Raw genomic sequence first — 15,871 nt, 5'->3', positions numbered from 1 at the left:
TATTTTTGAATATAAATTGAGGCACTGATGGCACAGGAGAAAATGCTATGTGGGGATTATTCACAGTTATATAATGTTAGGAAGAAAACCAGGCGCTTCTCATTTTGGTCACTTATCCCTCATTGTAAAGGTCTGTATATTTCATTGCTGGTGCAGCAGCTTAGGGGATACATTTCAAAGCAGCAAATAAAAATTGGCTAAACTTCCAAAATTAGCACTTCAAAGTCAAACATGATTTGCAGCGAGGGAAGGGGTGGAAGGGGTGGAAGCAGTGTGACTGTGAAAGTGCATTTGTAAAAGCTAACTGTGTGTGTGCATGTGTATGTGTGTGTGTGTGGCGGAGCTGATGTACAGAGTTCAGCATTAGGCCTTAGAACCAATTTCTAGGCAAATTGGTTTCATTTAAGAATGAGATCACAGAGTAAGCAAACCTCTTTCAGGGCAAGTTCATGCATCTGTAGCCATTTATTTCAGTTTTATATGCATTGCTTGGCAGAGGCTGTTTGTAGGTAGAATATGCATAATCTTAGCCGTGGGCACCATGCTATAGTTAACGTGTTCACATTTACCTGTTATTACCATGAAGTTTAATAGTTTCTTCCATTTCATTGCATTCTGTCAGAAAGAGCTTCAGCAGTAATTTAGTATTTTGTTTTCTATATTCCTTCCAGCACTGTTGTGGAATCAGTGCTAATCAAAGCCACATGCAACTAATTGCCCTCTCCAGTCTCTCATAGCTCAAACAGACCCATTAGGCATCAATGGAACATATGTTGGAGTTTATGAGTGGGTGTCAAAATCAGTTTATTTTCAAGGAGAATAATAGTCACTTGACCATCGTTAGCATCTCGGCTCATATTTTCATTTATTTAAGATCACTGTATTCACCATGTTTTAAAACAAACGCTGTAGCTTTGTCTCTGAGTCTGTAAGGTCACAACTGTCTGTGTGAAGGACGGCATAATGGTTCATGAGTAGAGAATATAGATTATTCATTCAAATCGTTATATAATAAACATTACGCATACCGACACAAAAATACATCAGTTAACCTCATTGGTATCGTCTCTCTTTTTTTTTTTAAATGATCAGCTGCTTTTTTATTTGTAAACACAAAGAGGCCATATCCCACGTATACCCACGTAATGATGGCAGTATATCCAATACTGAATCATTCCAAACAATTAAATTTCCCCTTGTTGTTTTCTATTCAGTGGCAAAGTACAAATCATCCTCTGGTCAGGATAAATATAGTCAAAATGTGATAAACAGACAGTGAAGGACTCAGTTCTCTGACACATGCACATAATTGCACTTTTGCCCCTTTTTGCACAACCATACTGTTTTTAACTCTGATTTGTTTGAAATGTTAATTTAGGGTTAGATAGAACTATCAGTCTGTCCATCTATTCATCACTTTGGTCCATCTTAACATATCCTGACAACTACTAGGCTGAATGGATTGCTTTGTATTGTTTGCAGACATTCATGATCCCCAGAGGATCATATCCATATGGTAACCACGGCATTTTCCTAACCTAATGTTATTGTCGTAGCCATGGGAAAATATTGTTGAAAAAAAGGTAAAAATTTTGTCCTTGAATTAAATGTTGTCTTTAGGGATGGAAATTGATTAGATTACATTGATATCAGTGCCATTATTAACTTTGCGTATCAGTTGGGCTCTTTATTGATTCAGCAACTGATTAATAATGAATTTTCTGGGATGGGAAGAAGTAGGCCTACACAGGTTTTCGGCGTTAACGCAACTGTTTTATTATTTCAAATTTGCTAAGCCTGTCTGCATGTCACTAATGTAAACTATCCATCTATTTTCGTAACTGCTTATCTTCTTGAGGGTCGCGGGGGGGCTGGAGCCTATCCCAGTTGACACTGGGTGAGAGGCAGGGTACACTCTGGACAGGTTGCCAGACTAGGGCTGACACATAGAGACAGACAACCATTCATGCTCACTCTCACACCTACGGCCAATTTAGAGTCACCAATTAACCTGCATGTCTTTGGGCTGTGGGAGGAAGCCGGAGTACCAAAAGAAAACCCGGGGAGACACGGGGAGAACCACGAACCCTCTTGCTGTGAGGCGACAGTGCTAACCACTACACCATGTGCCACCACACCACGGTGCTTACCTAATGTTATTATAAGATTAAAGTATTGTTATAACATAACTGGGGGGCTGTGGCTCATTTGTCAGTGTCAAATACATGGCATCCCTGGAGTTTAAGCCAATGTTTTGTAGAAAGATGTTCCAGCATTATGCTGCTGTTTCAACCCTAACTTGAAATTGTTATTTTACAGACATAACAAGTAGTTGTCATCTGTCTTCATGAAATGAAGCCACACTTTGGACCATCTCTTCATCTCTACAGTGAGTTGTTATTGTAAGTTTCCAGCAACATAGACACAAGACTTTGACGTCATTGTTTTACAGAGCACATCTGTTGGAATAACATGCTGGCTGAGATAAAAGGAATTGATTATGATTACGATGGATCAGACAATTCTGGACCAGTTCTCAATCTTAATACCTAGTTGTTGTTGTTGTACATAATCTGCAGTTCAGCAGAATCAATGTTCTGTCTAGTGATAGGTTTGTGTCATGGCAGTAAGATCTCTAAGTGAAGGTCCCATTGGTATAACAAGTCTGTTGGGGTATATTGTAATGTCATTGTCATGCTGTTTGATTATAGACAGAATTTGACTTGTAAAGAAGGGACATTTCCAATCTTCAAACTCTCTTCCATCAAGAAAGTAGCGTTCTGTGTGTTGGAAATGATTGTCCAGAGCTGTTATGCAGATAATGATTAGAATTTCCCACATGGCAATAATGAGGTTGATTCCTCGCCAAGAGTTGGACACCACACCAATTTAGAAAATACACTGGCAGGAGGCTACTTTGAATATTACCTGTAGTAATCAAAATGCACGGCCTACTATCGGTTTCTTCTCCCAAAAAACTCTCATCCATAAAATTAAATTCAGTATAATTAGAACTGTTGCAGTGTTGATGGATCCAGAGTGAAACACAGAATCAGTAGTTTCACTTAGAAATTTGGCAGCCTTTCCACTTATCTGCCTTCCTTGTGGTTTTTATTCTATGTGCACTCTTTATGACCATGCTCTGCTGACAGCTGTCCCTATGTCAATATGAATGTCTGTCAAGAGAGATTATACATCACATGAATCGAGGCAGATAATGAGCAAGAAGGAAGGGCACTTTTTAACACCCCCTCGTGTGCAACATATGACACAAGCCAAGCTAATTAAGCAGATGCCATAATGCAGTAATCAGGAACACAGAGGAGGTTGGAGAATTCACAAACTTGAGTCATAACAGCACAACATTTGGTGCTTAAGAACTTCTCCACCAACACAAGCAGATGGGAATGCCAAGCTGCAGTGCATGTGTATTTATGTGTGGGAGGATGTCTGTGTGTGTCATGTTTTGTAATTTTGTGTGTGCATGTCTGTTTGTTTCTACCTTATTTTTTTGCGCGCATGTGTTTTATTATATAGTTTGGCATTAAAAATGTGTTTGTGGGCACGGGCACTCGTATATAAGCCTACATGTGTCTGTGCATGACAGAGCACACACACCTCTGAATCTGTTTGTGTGTACGGATTTACAGCTGGGGACAGTGTTACCTGGTGAGGTGTTTTTCTCATTATTTTTCCGGAAAATGAGCAATCAGCCATATTGCACGGAGCCTGATTGTTTCCCTCTGTAAATCAATCCAGGAATTGCAATTAAAATGTTCTCTTATGTAGTATAATTGATGTCTACCTAATCCTTTATTTGCACACCTGCCGGTGAGTCTGAATTTTTAATGAATTTCTAATTAATGCTCTTTGCACACTTGATTTATGTGTTAGCAAATTATATTGCTGTTCTGTGTCCTGCTAGTAGGAAAGCGCCTACAGAGTGTCACACATGGGTTGAAATCTGAAGTTTGAGTTTTTTCACTCAAAAAGGAAGAAGAATACTGTGTTGAATAATTATAATAGACAATACAACAACGGAGGTTTGACAAATTACCTGTTTATGACAATTCTGTAATTGCTGTAGGCCTTTTCCCTCTGAACTGAGCCTAACACAGCAAGCTGTATATTCCAAATTATATCTGTGTGAGTTATTGAGCATTAACACAGGTAGGCATGATGTGCTTTTAGAGCATAGGTTCGATCTAAACCTCCAGCAGTGATTTGATCTTTTAGACCAGCATTACACTCACTGTGCATTGGTGAGCAGCCCTGTCTCCTAGAAATTAAGTTTGCACACAACAAATATGAAACAGCAAATACGTTTTGAAGGGAAAATAATGCAGAGCAAATTACGTTTTCATTAACGTAATGGGGAAATGTTGCTGATTAATGTCTCTGGCAAGTTGCAAAAAAGTTGATACTGAACACATCCTAGTTGTTTTCCCCCAAAATCTTTCAACACAGTATCCACTCATAGTAAATACAACGTTATTTTTGGTACCTTTTTTTTTATGAACATTTAACCAAAATCCAGATCTTTCCCCAATCCTAACTAAAGTGCATTTGTTGCCTAAACCCAAGACAAGATTCTGGACGCTAACTCAAGGTTCTGGTGTCAAGGTCCTGCACTTGTGCACTCGCTGTCCTCCCCAACCATTTCCTTCCGAAGCCTACACGGTACATGAATGTTTTGTTACCTGAAAGAAACATTGTCTCTGAACATAATCCAGGCAGCAATTATGATTATGTTGCCACAACAACATAACAAAGAAAGCAGTTTAGTAACATAGAAACAGAATTTCTAGGAGGCAGAGTTACAGTGAGAGAAGGGTAGCACACAGTTTTCCATGCACTTCATGACATCACATTAAATCAAAGCTAGTGATGTAAGATGACAAACTCCGTGTCCTTTTTGGGTTCTCAGGGTCTAACATGTCACTTATAGGGTCCGGGAACATGTGACGTCAAACATACCAGAGTGTAATTAAAGGCTACAGACCTCCATCCAGACTGATGTATGGCATATTACCTGTTACTGAACTTGAACTTAAATAAAATGGATGATGTGATCTAAGAGCTATTCATTTTTCCAAGCTGCAGCCATTTGCTTTCTGCTTAGCTCCTTTTTTTCTCTCTGAGACAATGATGTTTGCTCTCTCTAATTAGTTGTCATAGTTTCACCATGTGAGAAACATGGCTGTTTAATTTTTTTTTTTAATTGTAACATGACAGCACTATGGAGATTTTAAGGCAGCAGAATTAATTAAAATTGGCACGAAGTGGCTCTAAAATGTGAAACGTAATAAGCTGAAGGTGAAGCAATTAGTTATTAATCATGTCATCCACCAACAGAAAGTCAATCAGGAACTATGTTGATAATTCAATAATAATTTCAGTCTTTTTTTTTTTTTCAACAAAAGTGACAAACATTTATTACTTTCCTCTCTTTTATTGTGATGAATTTCTGCTTTTCTCTCCAAGTATTTTTGGGGTTTTGGGCTTTTGGTCACATAGGACAAGTAATTTGAAGACGTCAGCTTGGGCTCTGTGAATATTTTTTTTTTTTTTTTTTTACATTTTGTACTCAAAGCTATTAATTGATAAAATAGAGTATAATCATTATTCAGTAATTAAAATCACTGTTGATTTGAGCCCTGTTATAAGCTATTTTTTATAACTGACTCAGCTTCTTGTGACCCAAAGCCAAGATTAACTGTACATGACCAGTGGAATAACGAAAGAATGCTGCACACTTGTGTCACCCTGCAGTGACAGACCTCTCTTACATGTTTTTTGTCTATAAAAGTAAATAAGATCTGTAAAATATTTTGATATATCTGGAAGAAATCACGGGTACACACTGTGCTAACTTATTAATATATAGCGATGTATCATCAGCATCATGTTATTTGCAGCCAATAATCAAATGATGTATTCGTACCCTGTATTATTAGTTGCCAGTGTCAGAGTAAAATAATTGCTTGATTAATTCATACAACTACATGTAACAAGCAAAGCCATTGATATGAATTATCACTTGAAGGATCAGCTGAATATCAGCCAGCTCCACCACACTTAGTATATCGTCGACTGTTGGTGTGTGTCAGAAATAACCTCATCAGATAAACAGTCAGTGTCACACAGCTCCATTAACAAGAGTCTTCTGGGAAGAGTACTTTTTAATACAGCTCTGCACCTCTGTTGCTGATGAGTTTGAATGAGCTCAAACTCAATGAGCATTTATTTTCTCTCTAATTTATTTGCTGTTGCATTTCATTTCCAGGCCAATTCACCCTCATAATCAGATGGCAATTAGTGAAGCATGAATCACGGAGAGCAGCTCAGCTTAACTCACTCCCTTTCATGACACCTGCACGCTCACAACAACACAGTTTGGAGAAGCATTCTTTTATTCCAAATAAAATCTTATGTAGTTCATTTTAAACAGCATTTCTAATTCCATCAGAACTCTGTAAAATGTAATAAAACTTGTTTTGTTGCATCATGTTTTGAAGAAGGACTTCAAATATATTTTCTCTTGCAAAGCTTTTTATAGCGTTGCCGTTTTTGGAGACATTACATATCAACACATGGGCCGACTTCCTCCGACAGCTTTGGTTTTGGTGCAAGAGAAAAAACTCACTATGAACATTTAAGAATCTTTAATTCACACTAGTAATAAAATTGCATTACATTTCATAAAATAAATGTTCCAGTTTATATATACAGAGAAAACAGACTGTACATACCCTCCAATGAACCATTTCTAAAAGGAAAATAAAACAAACCGGAAACAAATTTCACAAAACATACAAGCAATACAGTGCTCAGCTAAGCAGGCACAACTGTACATCAAAATTTGTAACTGCTCAGTGTTGGGGTGTGGGAGGGGCAAAAAGTTGAACATTTACAATAGAGTCCTTAGGGACTGATAAAGGGGTCTTAAAAAGTATTGCAGGCAAGCAGACAGACGCTTGTCTTTTTCCAAGTGCAGCAGAACATCCATCTCGTGTGTAAAGTGTGGAGCCGATTGTTGCTGCCACGAGGTTCCAACTATTGAACCTGTGTCTCAAAGCTCCCATTCAGCTGGCCCTCCTCATAGTCCATTTGACACAAAATCATGTTGTTTTTTAGGAAAAACTTGTCCCCCACGCAAAACCTGTCGGCAGAGAAAAACAAACAAAAGCAGAACTGTTGTTAAAAACACAAAGACGATTACTGTTGGTGTTATGACAAAGTGGTGTGTGTGTGTGTGTGTGTGTGTGTGTGTGTGTGTGTTGACTGGCTGACTCTGCTCTGCTTTGCTCTGGCAGTGAAAATGTTGCATTTAAGATCAGCAGGTAATGATGATTCTGTTTGATTGTGCACATTTGGTTCGAGATGTTTTACCTTGACGCGCACTGACACTGCGCCTCATCAGATCCAAAGCCTGTTTTGATGGTCATCATCAATGTGTGGCTTCAAATAAAAGTGGATTAAAACCCTATCATTTCAAAGCAACCAGACACAAGCACTGGCGCCCAATGAAAGGCAGGTCAACTCTCCCCGGCCTGGCAAAAAGGCGCTGGCACCACGGGAGTTTCCAAGGAAACTCTGCCATAGGGTTAGCTTTTCACACACCAGTTTGGTTCCAGTGCTCGAGAATGTTTTTTCCTCTGAAGTCTCGGAGTCAATTGAAGAGGGAAAATAGCACATAACAGCCTGCCTTACTGATGTTCTTCTCTGTGCTGCTGTTTGTTTGTGTGACACAGTGGAGACAGCTCCATAATGTGACTGAAGGGGAGTGAAGATAAGAATATAGCCGAGCATAGCTTGGCTTTAGTAATGAGCCAGGCTGGTAAAACAGTCACGGCCATGGCAATGCTGTGCCAGATGAGACCTGGCTTCATGTCTGCCAGCTGAGAAGAGAGACTGCAGTCATAATTCCCTTACAGCAGGTGTTCACTATGGTAACTGAATCTGGCCTGCAGAAGGTTAATGGGCTTGTGCTGTGTGGAGGAACAGGGTCACAGCACCCCTGACAAGCATGCAAAGGACGTTCTGCTCCCAGAATGGTGCCATTACTGACAGTATATTAATGGGAAAAAGCAATATTTGGGTATGTCATATTCTATGTGTATCATACCATAGGCTTTGTGCTCACTCCAATTTCATAATAAATCCTATCGCTAAGGAAACACCATTTCACCTGTGTAGGTCCGTTCTCCCTTATGCAGCAACACACCTCTGGAGGACTTTATTTTTGTAGCTCCTGCACCTCCTCGAACACATAAGAACAGGAGCTAATTTTACATCGCTCTGGCTTAAAAGATTTAGAGAGCTAGCCACAAGCACGGACAAACTGCTGGCAGTGTGTCACAATAGGAAACAATTAGCAGGGCATTACAAATGCAATACCGGAACCTTTATTTTTACAACACAGGAAGACAATCCACTTTTTTAAGACTTGCTCAGTGGTCTGTAATAATATAACAAGACAGAAAAGGTGTTGTATCTTTAGAGAGTTTCTAATATTTAAGCTATTGGACATTTTAACACTCCATTCATGTTTGTAGAAAAAAAAAAGGCAATATTGTTGTGCAGTTATGATCCCCATTCTTACCTCTGGTTACAAAGCTGACAGGCAAAACAGTCCAAATGGTAAACATTATCTCTGGCTCTCATCACCATTTCAAAGGCTGGGATCAGTTTACTGCAGGCTGCACAGTTCCCCGTTGTACCAAAGAGCCTGAAAGACACAGAGCACAGACGGAGATTAACCCACCTTCCCTTTACCTTGATGCAATAAAAGAGCAAACAAAAACGTACTGACAGCAAGAACAATAGCAGCAAAAAAAAAAAAAAAAAAAAAAAAGCTGCAATGGAAGGGAAAAGAGGGCGAAATGCGTCGAATGTAATGCGCAAATCTGTCTTGGCACCCACTTGGTATTTTTGTTAATGAGAGTTACAAACATAGATCTTTAATTCTTGGCTAATGATCTAATTAAAATGATCACATGGTTTTAATCTCCTTCTTCAAAGAATTCCCCCTCTTGCACATTACAAAAGCAACGAAAACAGGTCTGAAGCAAACCATTTGAATTGTTGAAAGTTTTCGTCTTTCATAACTAAAACACCTAATGAGTCTATCTTCAACCAAAGCCGGCTGGATTTTTACACAGGAGGCTACGTTCTATAATGTAGTCATAAGTTCAAAAGATTTCTGTTACAAGGATTCAGGCTCAATCTCTTCTCTCTCCCTTTCTCCATCTCCCTCTTTCATTCAGAGAGGAGCCTGAGACAGTGATGGGAGATGTAACCTTGAAGAGTTAACTAAATGTTTCACAGCGAACAGACTTGCTGCTCAAACCTCGCTGCTGCCGCTTGTTTAGGCTTATTAGATATGAGCCAAATGATAAAGGTCACAAACAGAGCAAAGAGGCACTGGTGTAGATCTGTTTTTTTCTCCTCAAAGCAAAGGAACCTCAAATGCTTTTCCCAGTCAGATTTACATTTTCATTTTCCAAACGCCTGCCCCTATGTTTAATTTGGAGATTCTGAAGCACAGATAGATTTATATATTCTGCAGGAGGAGAAGGACCGTTTCACAGCTTTGCAAGAGGGAATATGGCAACAGCAGATTGCCATTCCAACAGTATGTTAAACACTTTTCCCCCAAACTTGTAGAGGCTCAGACAGAGGAGTCACAGTGTTGATATTCTGCCTTGTTTATGCTAGTCCCATTCAGTTGCTTTCACCTTGTTAAAGAAAACGTCTATCCAGCAGCCCTGCTTCTAATTAGGGGCCACTGCCCCAGAGGAGCAGGAGAGACAGAAACAGAGGGAGAAAGGCTGTTATGTTCCATGAGAGGGATTCACACGGTGTTAAACAAAGACATTGTTACAACTGGTTACTGTTTCAGTAAAATACTGCATGTTCTCATACAGTAGACATCAGCCACCCACGGGGCACTCTGTAAAACACAAAGTAGTTGTTTTTGTCTACAGTGAAGCATTTTTAAAAACCGTTTTTTCCTTTTCCAAACATCTAGAAGATTCTCACACATTCAGTATTGATCCAAAAATTGACCAAATATCAGTGCTTCAGTGCTCATTGTTTCCATTCCATAACCCTGATTTCTTGGTTTTGTAACATGATGAAATGAAGGCTTATTCTTTTTCTCTTTTGTGTACTATTCATTCAAAGTTGTCCCCATTAAAGCCAACCCACTGCCTCACACCTGCTGTGTCATCATGACAGTCAAGTGGCAGGGTCTGCTCCAGGTTCCCCACCACACCTGAGCTCCGTACTGGACTCAAGGGTCACACAGTGAAGTCTTTTTCTCTCCCTCGGGGGAACCGAGGCTATAAAAGAGCCCAGAGAGCCTCGGCCACTTACAGAGTCTGACATGCACACACCTGTAACAGCTCGTAGGATTATTCTAACCCTTATCCATTACACCCCGCTGGGCTGCGGACACGGTGCTGACTTGATACATACAGGTTGTGAAAACGCCTGGTGGGGAAGCCCAGCTTGCTGCCGACACTAAGTTCTACCTTCAGTCAAAGCAGTGTGCGACACCTGTGGCTAGTTTTTACCTTTCAGCTACATCTATATTCTCTGCAAACCAATATCCAAATACTGTGGATATATCCACTTTTCCCCCATATTATGAAACACAAAGATATTTTTTGAGGATCGTCTCACCGCAGAGCTGTTAACATATTCAGTGTCAGCTACTGTACAGCAAGTACACTGCATTTGATCTTCATTACCCTGTCAGATAAACAGGCTATTTTGATTGACTTTCAAGACTTATTTTATAAAGCTGGGAGGATAAAAACATCAATACTAAAATACCATAAATAACATGTCTTGTTTTCAATGACATCATCACACTAAGTAGTACTCCTTATAATGAGGCGTTACCACAGCACAGATGGGATTCACAAGAGCCACAAGGGAGGAAGAACGGAAATGAATGTGCATTAAATATAGGCTTTAATAGAACTATAGAGCTAAAATCTGATTATTAGGAATAAAAATGCAATTAGCACATAGGCTATTATTAATGAAGACAATATCCAGTGGTGTAGTGGTAGATGATGAGGTGAGTGTACGACTAGGAAGATGGGTAAGTTACCGATGAAGAGGTGGGTACAATGGCTTTTTGGCTGATAAGTGGGTATATTGTAAAGGGACAGAGAAAGAGGCAAGAAAACCCTTATACCTATGTATACCCTCCACTAAACCACTGACAATATGTGATTAATGTTTCATAAACAAATAGAGCATGGGTATTGTGGTTTGTGTTCATCAAACATGAATTTAAACTTAACATTTAGCCTGACATCGCCGGATTTCCAAGGACGTCATCAGATCAAAATGCCTCTGGACATAATTGGATAGACCTACAACCAGTCAGAGCAACGAAATGTGTCACGTAGCGCTGAGTGATAAACAAATGTAAACAGACTATAGTGTGCAGAGATGAGCTGTGGTGTAGCATCAATGGTGTCATTCACTAAAATGTGCATAGAAATGTTCTTACTCTAAGTGTGCACGCAAAATCAGCGTTAGATTCATGACACGTGCACTAGCTTATTTTGTTCTTATCACCGTATGTGTGTTAGGGAATCAGAATAATTCTTAATTGAGTGTCACACTCCCATTCCTCTATACAAGGAAATCCATTTGCCTAAAGGTGTATCATGGAGAAAGTGCCGAGGTTGTTTCTACGCACAAATTGATTATGGCTAAGCCCTGCCCTCAAACGCGATGAGCCAATCACAGTGCATATAGCCATTCCCATACACTGACATTCTCTGCCTGGACATCCATTGAAATGCATTACAGAAAGTCAGTTTCATGCAGTTTTATGAGCTTTTTCTGAGATTTGAAGTTTAAAAATGGTCAAACGGTGTGCATGGGGTACATGCAAAAAGTGCAAAGTGTCTCCTTTGGATAAAGTTGTACGGTAACGTTAGACCACAACAACAACTCAACGCGAATAAGATTAACAAGCATGACTACATCTGTTCTAAAGTAAGTCGACATCGTGTTTGGGGCAACATATTGTCTAACGTTAGGTAACGTTACCTAAAGTTCGCCTAACGTTAGCTAACCTTACCTAAATTTTGCCTAACGTTAGCGCCTAGCTGCCTTGCTGGGAGTTCATTAGCTTATTTTGTTCTAGTTTTGTACTTTGGTGATCGTACATCATTGTTAGCTGTTGTTCAAAGGGCAAAACGTTACCTTCTGGAGCTTAGCTTCATTAACTTAACTTATCTGTAATCGCAGAGGTAACAAAGGTTGTCAAACATTATGCTGAATGATTCAATGTAAATACTGTAGCACCAAACTAATGGAGACACACTCTTGGTAAAGATGGTAAAAAGGCCGTTATCTTTTTCTCACATTCTGAGCCAGAAACCTTAACTTCAGTGGAACAATGCTGATCCTCTATCTTGTTGTCTTTGATGGCGATGGCAACAAGATGCAGTTTATCACACTTACACTGGGACCTGTAAATTTTGGCTTGTAATTTTGATAATTTGTCGGAGGGAGTGTCGGGGGGGGGGGACGTGGCTAAGCCATAGGTCAATTAAGGCCCTGACACACTAGTGCCGGACTGTCAAGGAGCGTCTGTGAATGTGAAGGCAGTTGGAAACAGCTGTTCGTCACTCTCGTCAAACATGTTTAAACATGTTAACCTCGGGGCGCCCAGTAGCTCGCCTGGTAGAGCGGGCACCCCAAGTACAAAGGCAATGTTCTTGGTGCAGCTGCTGTGGGTTTAATTCCAACCTCTGGCCCTTTGCTTCATGTCGTCCCCTCTCCCTTCCCCCTTCACGCTCATCCTGTCCTATCTAATAAAGGCAAAAAAGCCATGAGAATAGTCTTTAAAAAACAACCAAAAAAACACATAGGCCTCTGATGCACTCTCTTCTGAAGGCACAGAAGGCAATATCTTCCAGCAAGGTTAGATATCATATCTTAACATCTGCTTGGTGCTAAATCAGAGTCTTTTATATAGCCTACCCTGTATGCCTCTTAATAGGCTATCAATTAACCAGTTGGCTACAAATACATATGTGCCATCTATGAAATAACACTGGGACACTCCATTTTCATAGTTCAATGTGTTAACTAATAATTACTATGGATAAAAAAAGTTCATTAAGTAGACAAAGTTAGGGAAGAAGCTATTGATTGATCCCAGATTTCTACTAGAACGTTCATACGCATGGCTTAAGCTCAGATTTATGTGTATGCACTGTTTATGAATGAGGCCCAATATGTCTGTGAACGAGTGTTGCCATTTGTACCATCAGAATTTGAAAATAGTACTTAAAAAGTGAGGTCCACATCTTGATTGTTTTCGGAAATGCCTCCATGCCACTCCTCTTTACTAAGCTAGGTTTATGCTTGCTGTCGTGTCCCCATCTCGAGGTTGTGTGAGCTACAAATGACGTCATCTTGTATTTTGTGCAAAGTACAAAGGCTCTGCAAGATGTCAGCCATCGTCTGAGACAAACCCCATGATAGATAAACTGTTATGAATGCCAGCCTCTGGCCAGGTCGACTGGAAATCTGTCTAACAGGAGGGGGACCAGTTGCACCTGCCAAAGCAAACAAAACATGAGCTTTCAGATTCTTCTGGTTCCCAGGATAAAACTTAACCATCAGTTCTCTGCAGACTGCAACTTAACTTTTCTTTGTTTTGATAAGATATTCAGGTATTTTCCAGGCATTTGGCTGTATTTACCTCAGAACATCCATATCAACACCATCTCCACCTACTACCCTGCTCTGCTGGACCTGCTGCTCTTTCTCAGGGCGTATTTGCACAATGGCTTTAATGGGTGCTGAGGCTGTCATCTTTAGAAAATAGTTGGTCGTGTACATTAGATTAGCTAGCCAAAAAGAAGACAGAAGTATTCAGCTAATGGCACAGACAGGCTTTCAGTAAAAATTAAACTACAGAACCGTGCTATGTTCTCTCAACTGACACCGGTTCCTCTGAATCACTCTGACAGTCTTCAAATCATGAAGAGACCCACTTCATCCATGCTAAACTGTTTCCTTATCTGCCTAGCGATTTACAATCACCTGCAGAAATTTGGCACGGCAAAAAAAAATGTCTTCCATTTTCACCATAACATGAATAGAGTGTAAGAAAGTGTCCCATTCACACAGTTCTTCAGCCAACAATTGATGTTTCTGGGTTATAACGTGGTATCAACATAAGGCTTAATTGGGCTCCTCGTGCTAAAAGGAGATTACAGCCTGAGAGAACTGTTCAAACACATTACACTCTTCTCTTCCTGCTCCTATGAAGCTAAAAGCAACCGGAGTTGAACCGCCGCTGCAGCAGTCTCATGAGTAACAGCTGAAGTGGAGCTGCGTATAGCAAGCAATGAATGTTTTACACCAAACTATGATGTTGAGGCAAATGTAAAGGTCAGGGGAGAGGATGCAACATATTACCGCAAACATGAAGAAGTCACACAAAGTAGAATGGAAACAATTAGGTCCATTAAAGCTTTAAAAAGGCAGTGCGTGAGCAGAATGAACTGGTCGGTGATCAACTTTATGTTGTGCTAAAGTTTGGACGACACTGTGATTAAAACAAGCCAAAGATTCCCAATTAGCCGATGGTGACTGTGTTTTTACTATAGTTAAGGATTCTATTGAAAACATAGTATGCACAGTACGTTGTGCATATACACACACACAAGAAAACCGTATTAATACAGTTGCTTCTGTCTTTTTTTCCTCCTTTAAACTTGATATGCTCCGCAGCCCTGAAACAGTGCCCTCATAAATTGTGGGTTACCTTTGAAAAACATTCATTCATTCCATTCACAATAGGTTTTTTTGTTTGAATAGACTATTTTCTGCAGAATTCCCACGTATTGTTCTGACACATGTCCCGTATTGTAGGAGTGCAGTGGCTCATGCACTTCAATTTCCCTGGTCATTTGGATTAAATAAATCAATATTCCCAAAAGGAAAGTGAAAAAAAAAAAAAAAATTCAACATCAACACAGTTTTTTTTTTCCCAGCGTTTCTATTTAAATAGAGTGTAAATGGTGAGTTTCTGGAAAATATGAGATGTATTGTTCGGAGCTGCTCATAATACACCAAGCCCGTCAGGTTTTGTCGATCAATCATCAGCATTGCAACAGAGTTGGTAGCACAAAAACTCCTCTTTTAAAATAGACGCTTCTGTGGTTTATTTAAATGGATTAGAGGGTTAGAAGTGCTGATTTGGATTGCTCCCCACAACCTGTGAGACATCCTGGCATGGATTTTTGAGCAGCATAATGAAGTAAAATGTGAAAGCAGGCTGGCTATTTATTTTTAGGTACTTTCAAATTTCTTTTCTCAGATATTATATGACCCCTTTTATAGTGCATAATAATTAGTATGGCTGCAGCTATAGTGGTAAGTGGTATAGTAAAAAACGTCCATTAAGATTTCACAGAGTCTTATGTCTTGTCGACTGACCAACAGTCCATGATATTCACTTTACTATCACCCCTAAGTGCAGTGACAAAATGCAAATTCTTATATTTGAGAAGCTAAAATCTTACTTGAATATGACTCATGATTATAATAATAATATCCATTTATCATCTAATTTATATAATTCATACTATATTTAGATATTGAATTACAAAGTTCCTAATCCCTCTGTCTCAGATTATAGGCTTTAATAAGGGGATCAATAGCAGTCATTATTGTAGCTCATATCTAATTATAAACATATTATTTAGTAAATATTAAATAGTTTCATGTAATTTGGTTCAAGGTTTTTTTTCCCACCAGTGTATAAATCAGTTCTTTTTGGTAGCTCATTCTCAAACCTAGTAATATGGATTTTGTG

At 39.5% G+C, this 15,871-nt stretch overlaps 1 protein-coding gene across 1 annotated transcript in view; it reads right to left on the bottom strand.

Moving 5' to 3' along the window:
* Positions 1–6,238: 6,238 nt before the first annotated feature.
* Positions 6,239–15,871, bottom strand: part of lmo1 (LIM domain only 1) — a 31,858-nt gene continuing 22,225 nt past the window's right edge. The window contains exons 3-4 of the mRNA XM_049601053.1: positions 8,606–8,731; positions 6,239–7,162 (exon numbers count right to left, since the gene is read on the bottom strand). Coding sequence (XP_049457010.1) covers positions 7,057–7,162; positions 8,606–8,731 — 232 coding nt within the window. The 3' untranslated portion in view covers positions 6,239–7,056. The remainder of the gene's footprint in view (positions 7,163–8,605; positions 8,732–15,871) is intronic.

Source organism: Epinephelus fuscoguttatus, linkage group LG2 (assembly GCF_011397635.1).
Source record: "Epinephelus fuscoguttatus linkage group LG2, E.fuscoguttatus.final_Chr_v1".
NCBI lineage: Eukaryota > Metazoa > Chordata > Actinopteri > Perciformes > Serranidae > Epinephelus > Epinephelus fuscoguttatus.
Note: the sequence above shows the minus strand (reverse complement) of the source record. Positions and strands in the feature narration are given on the sequence as shown.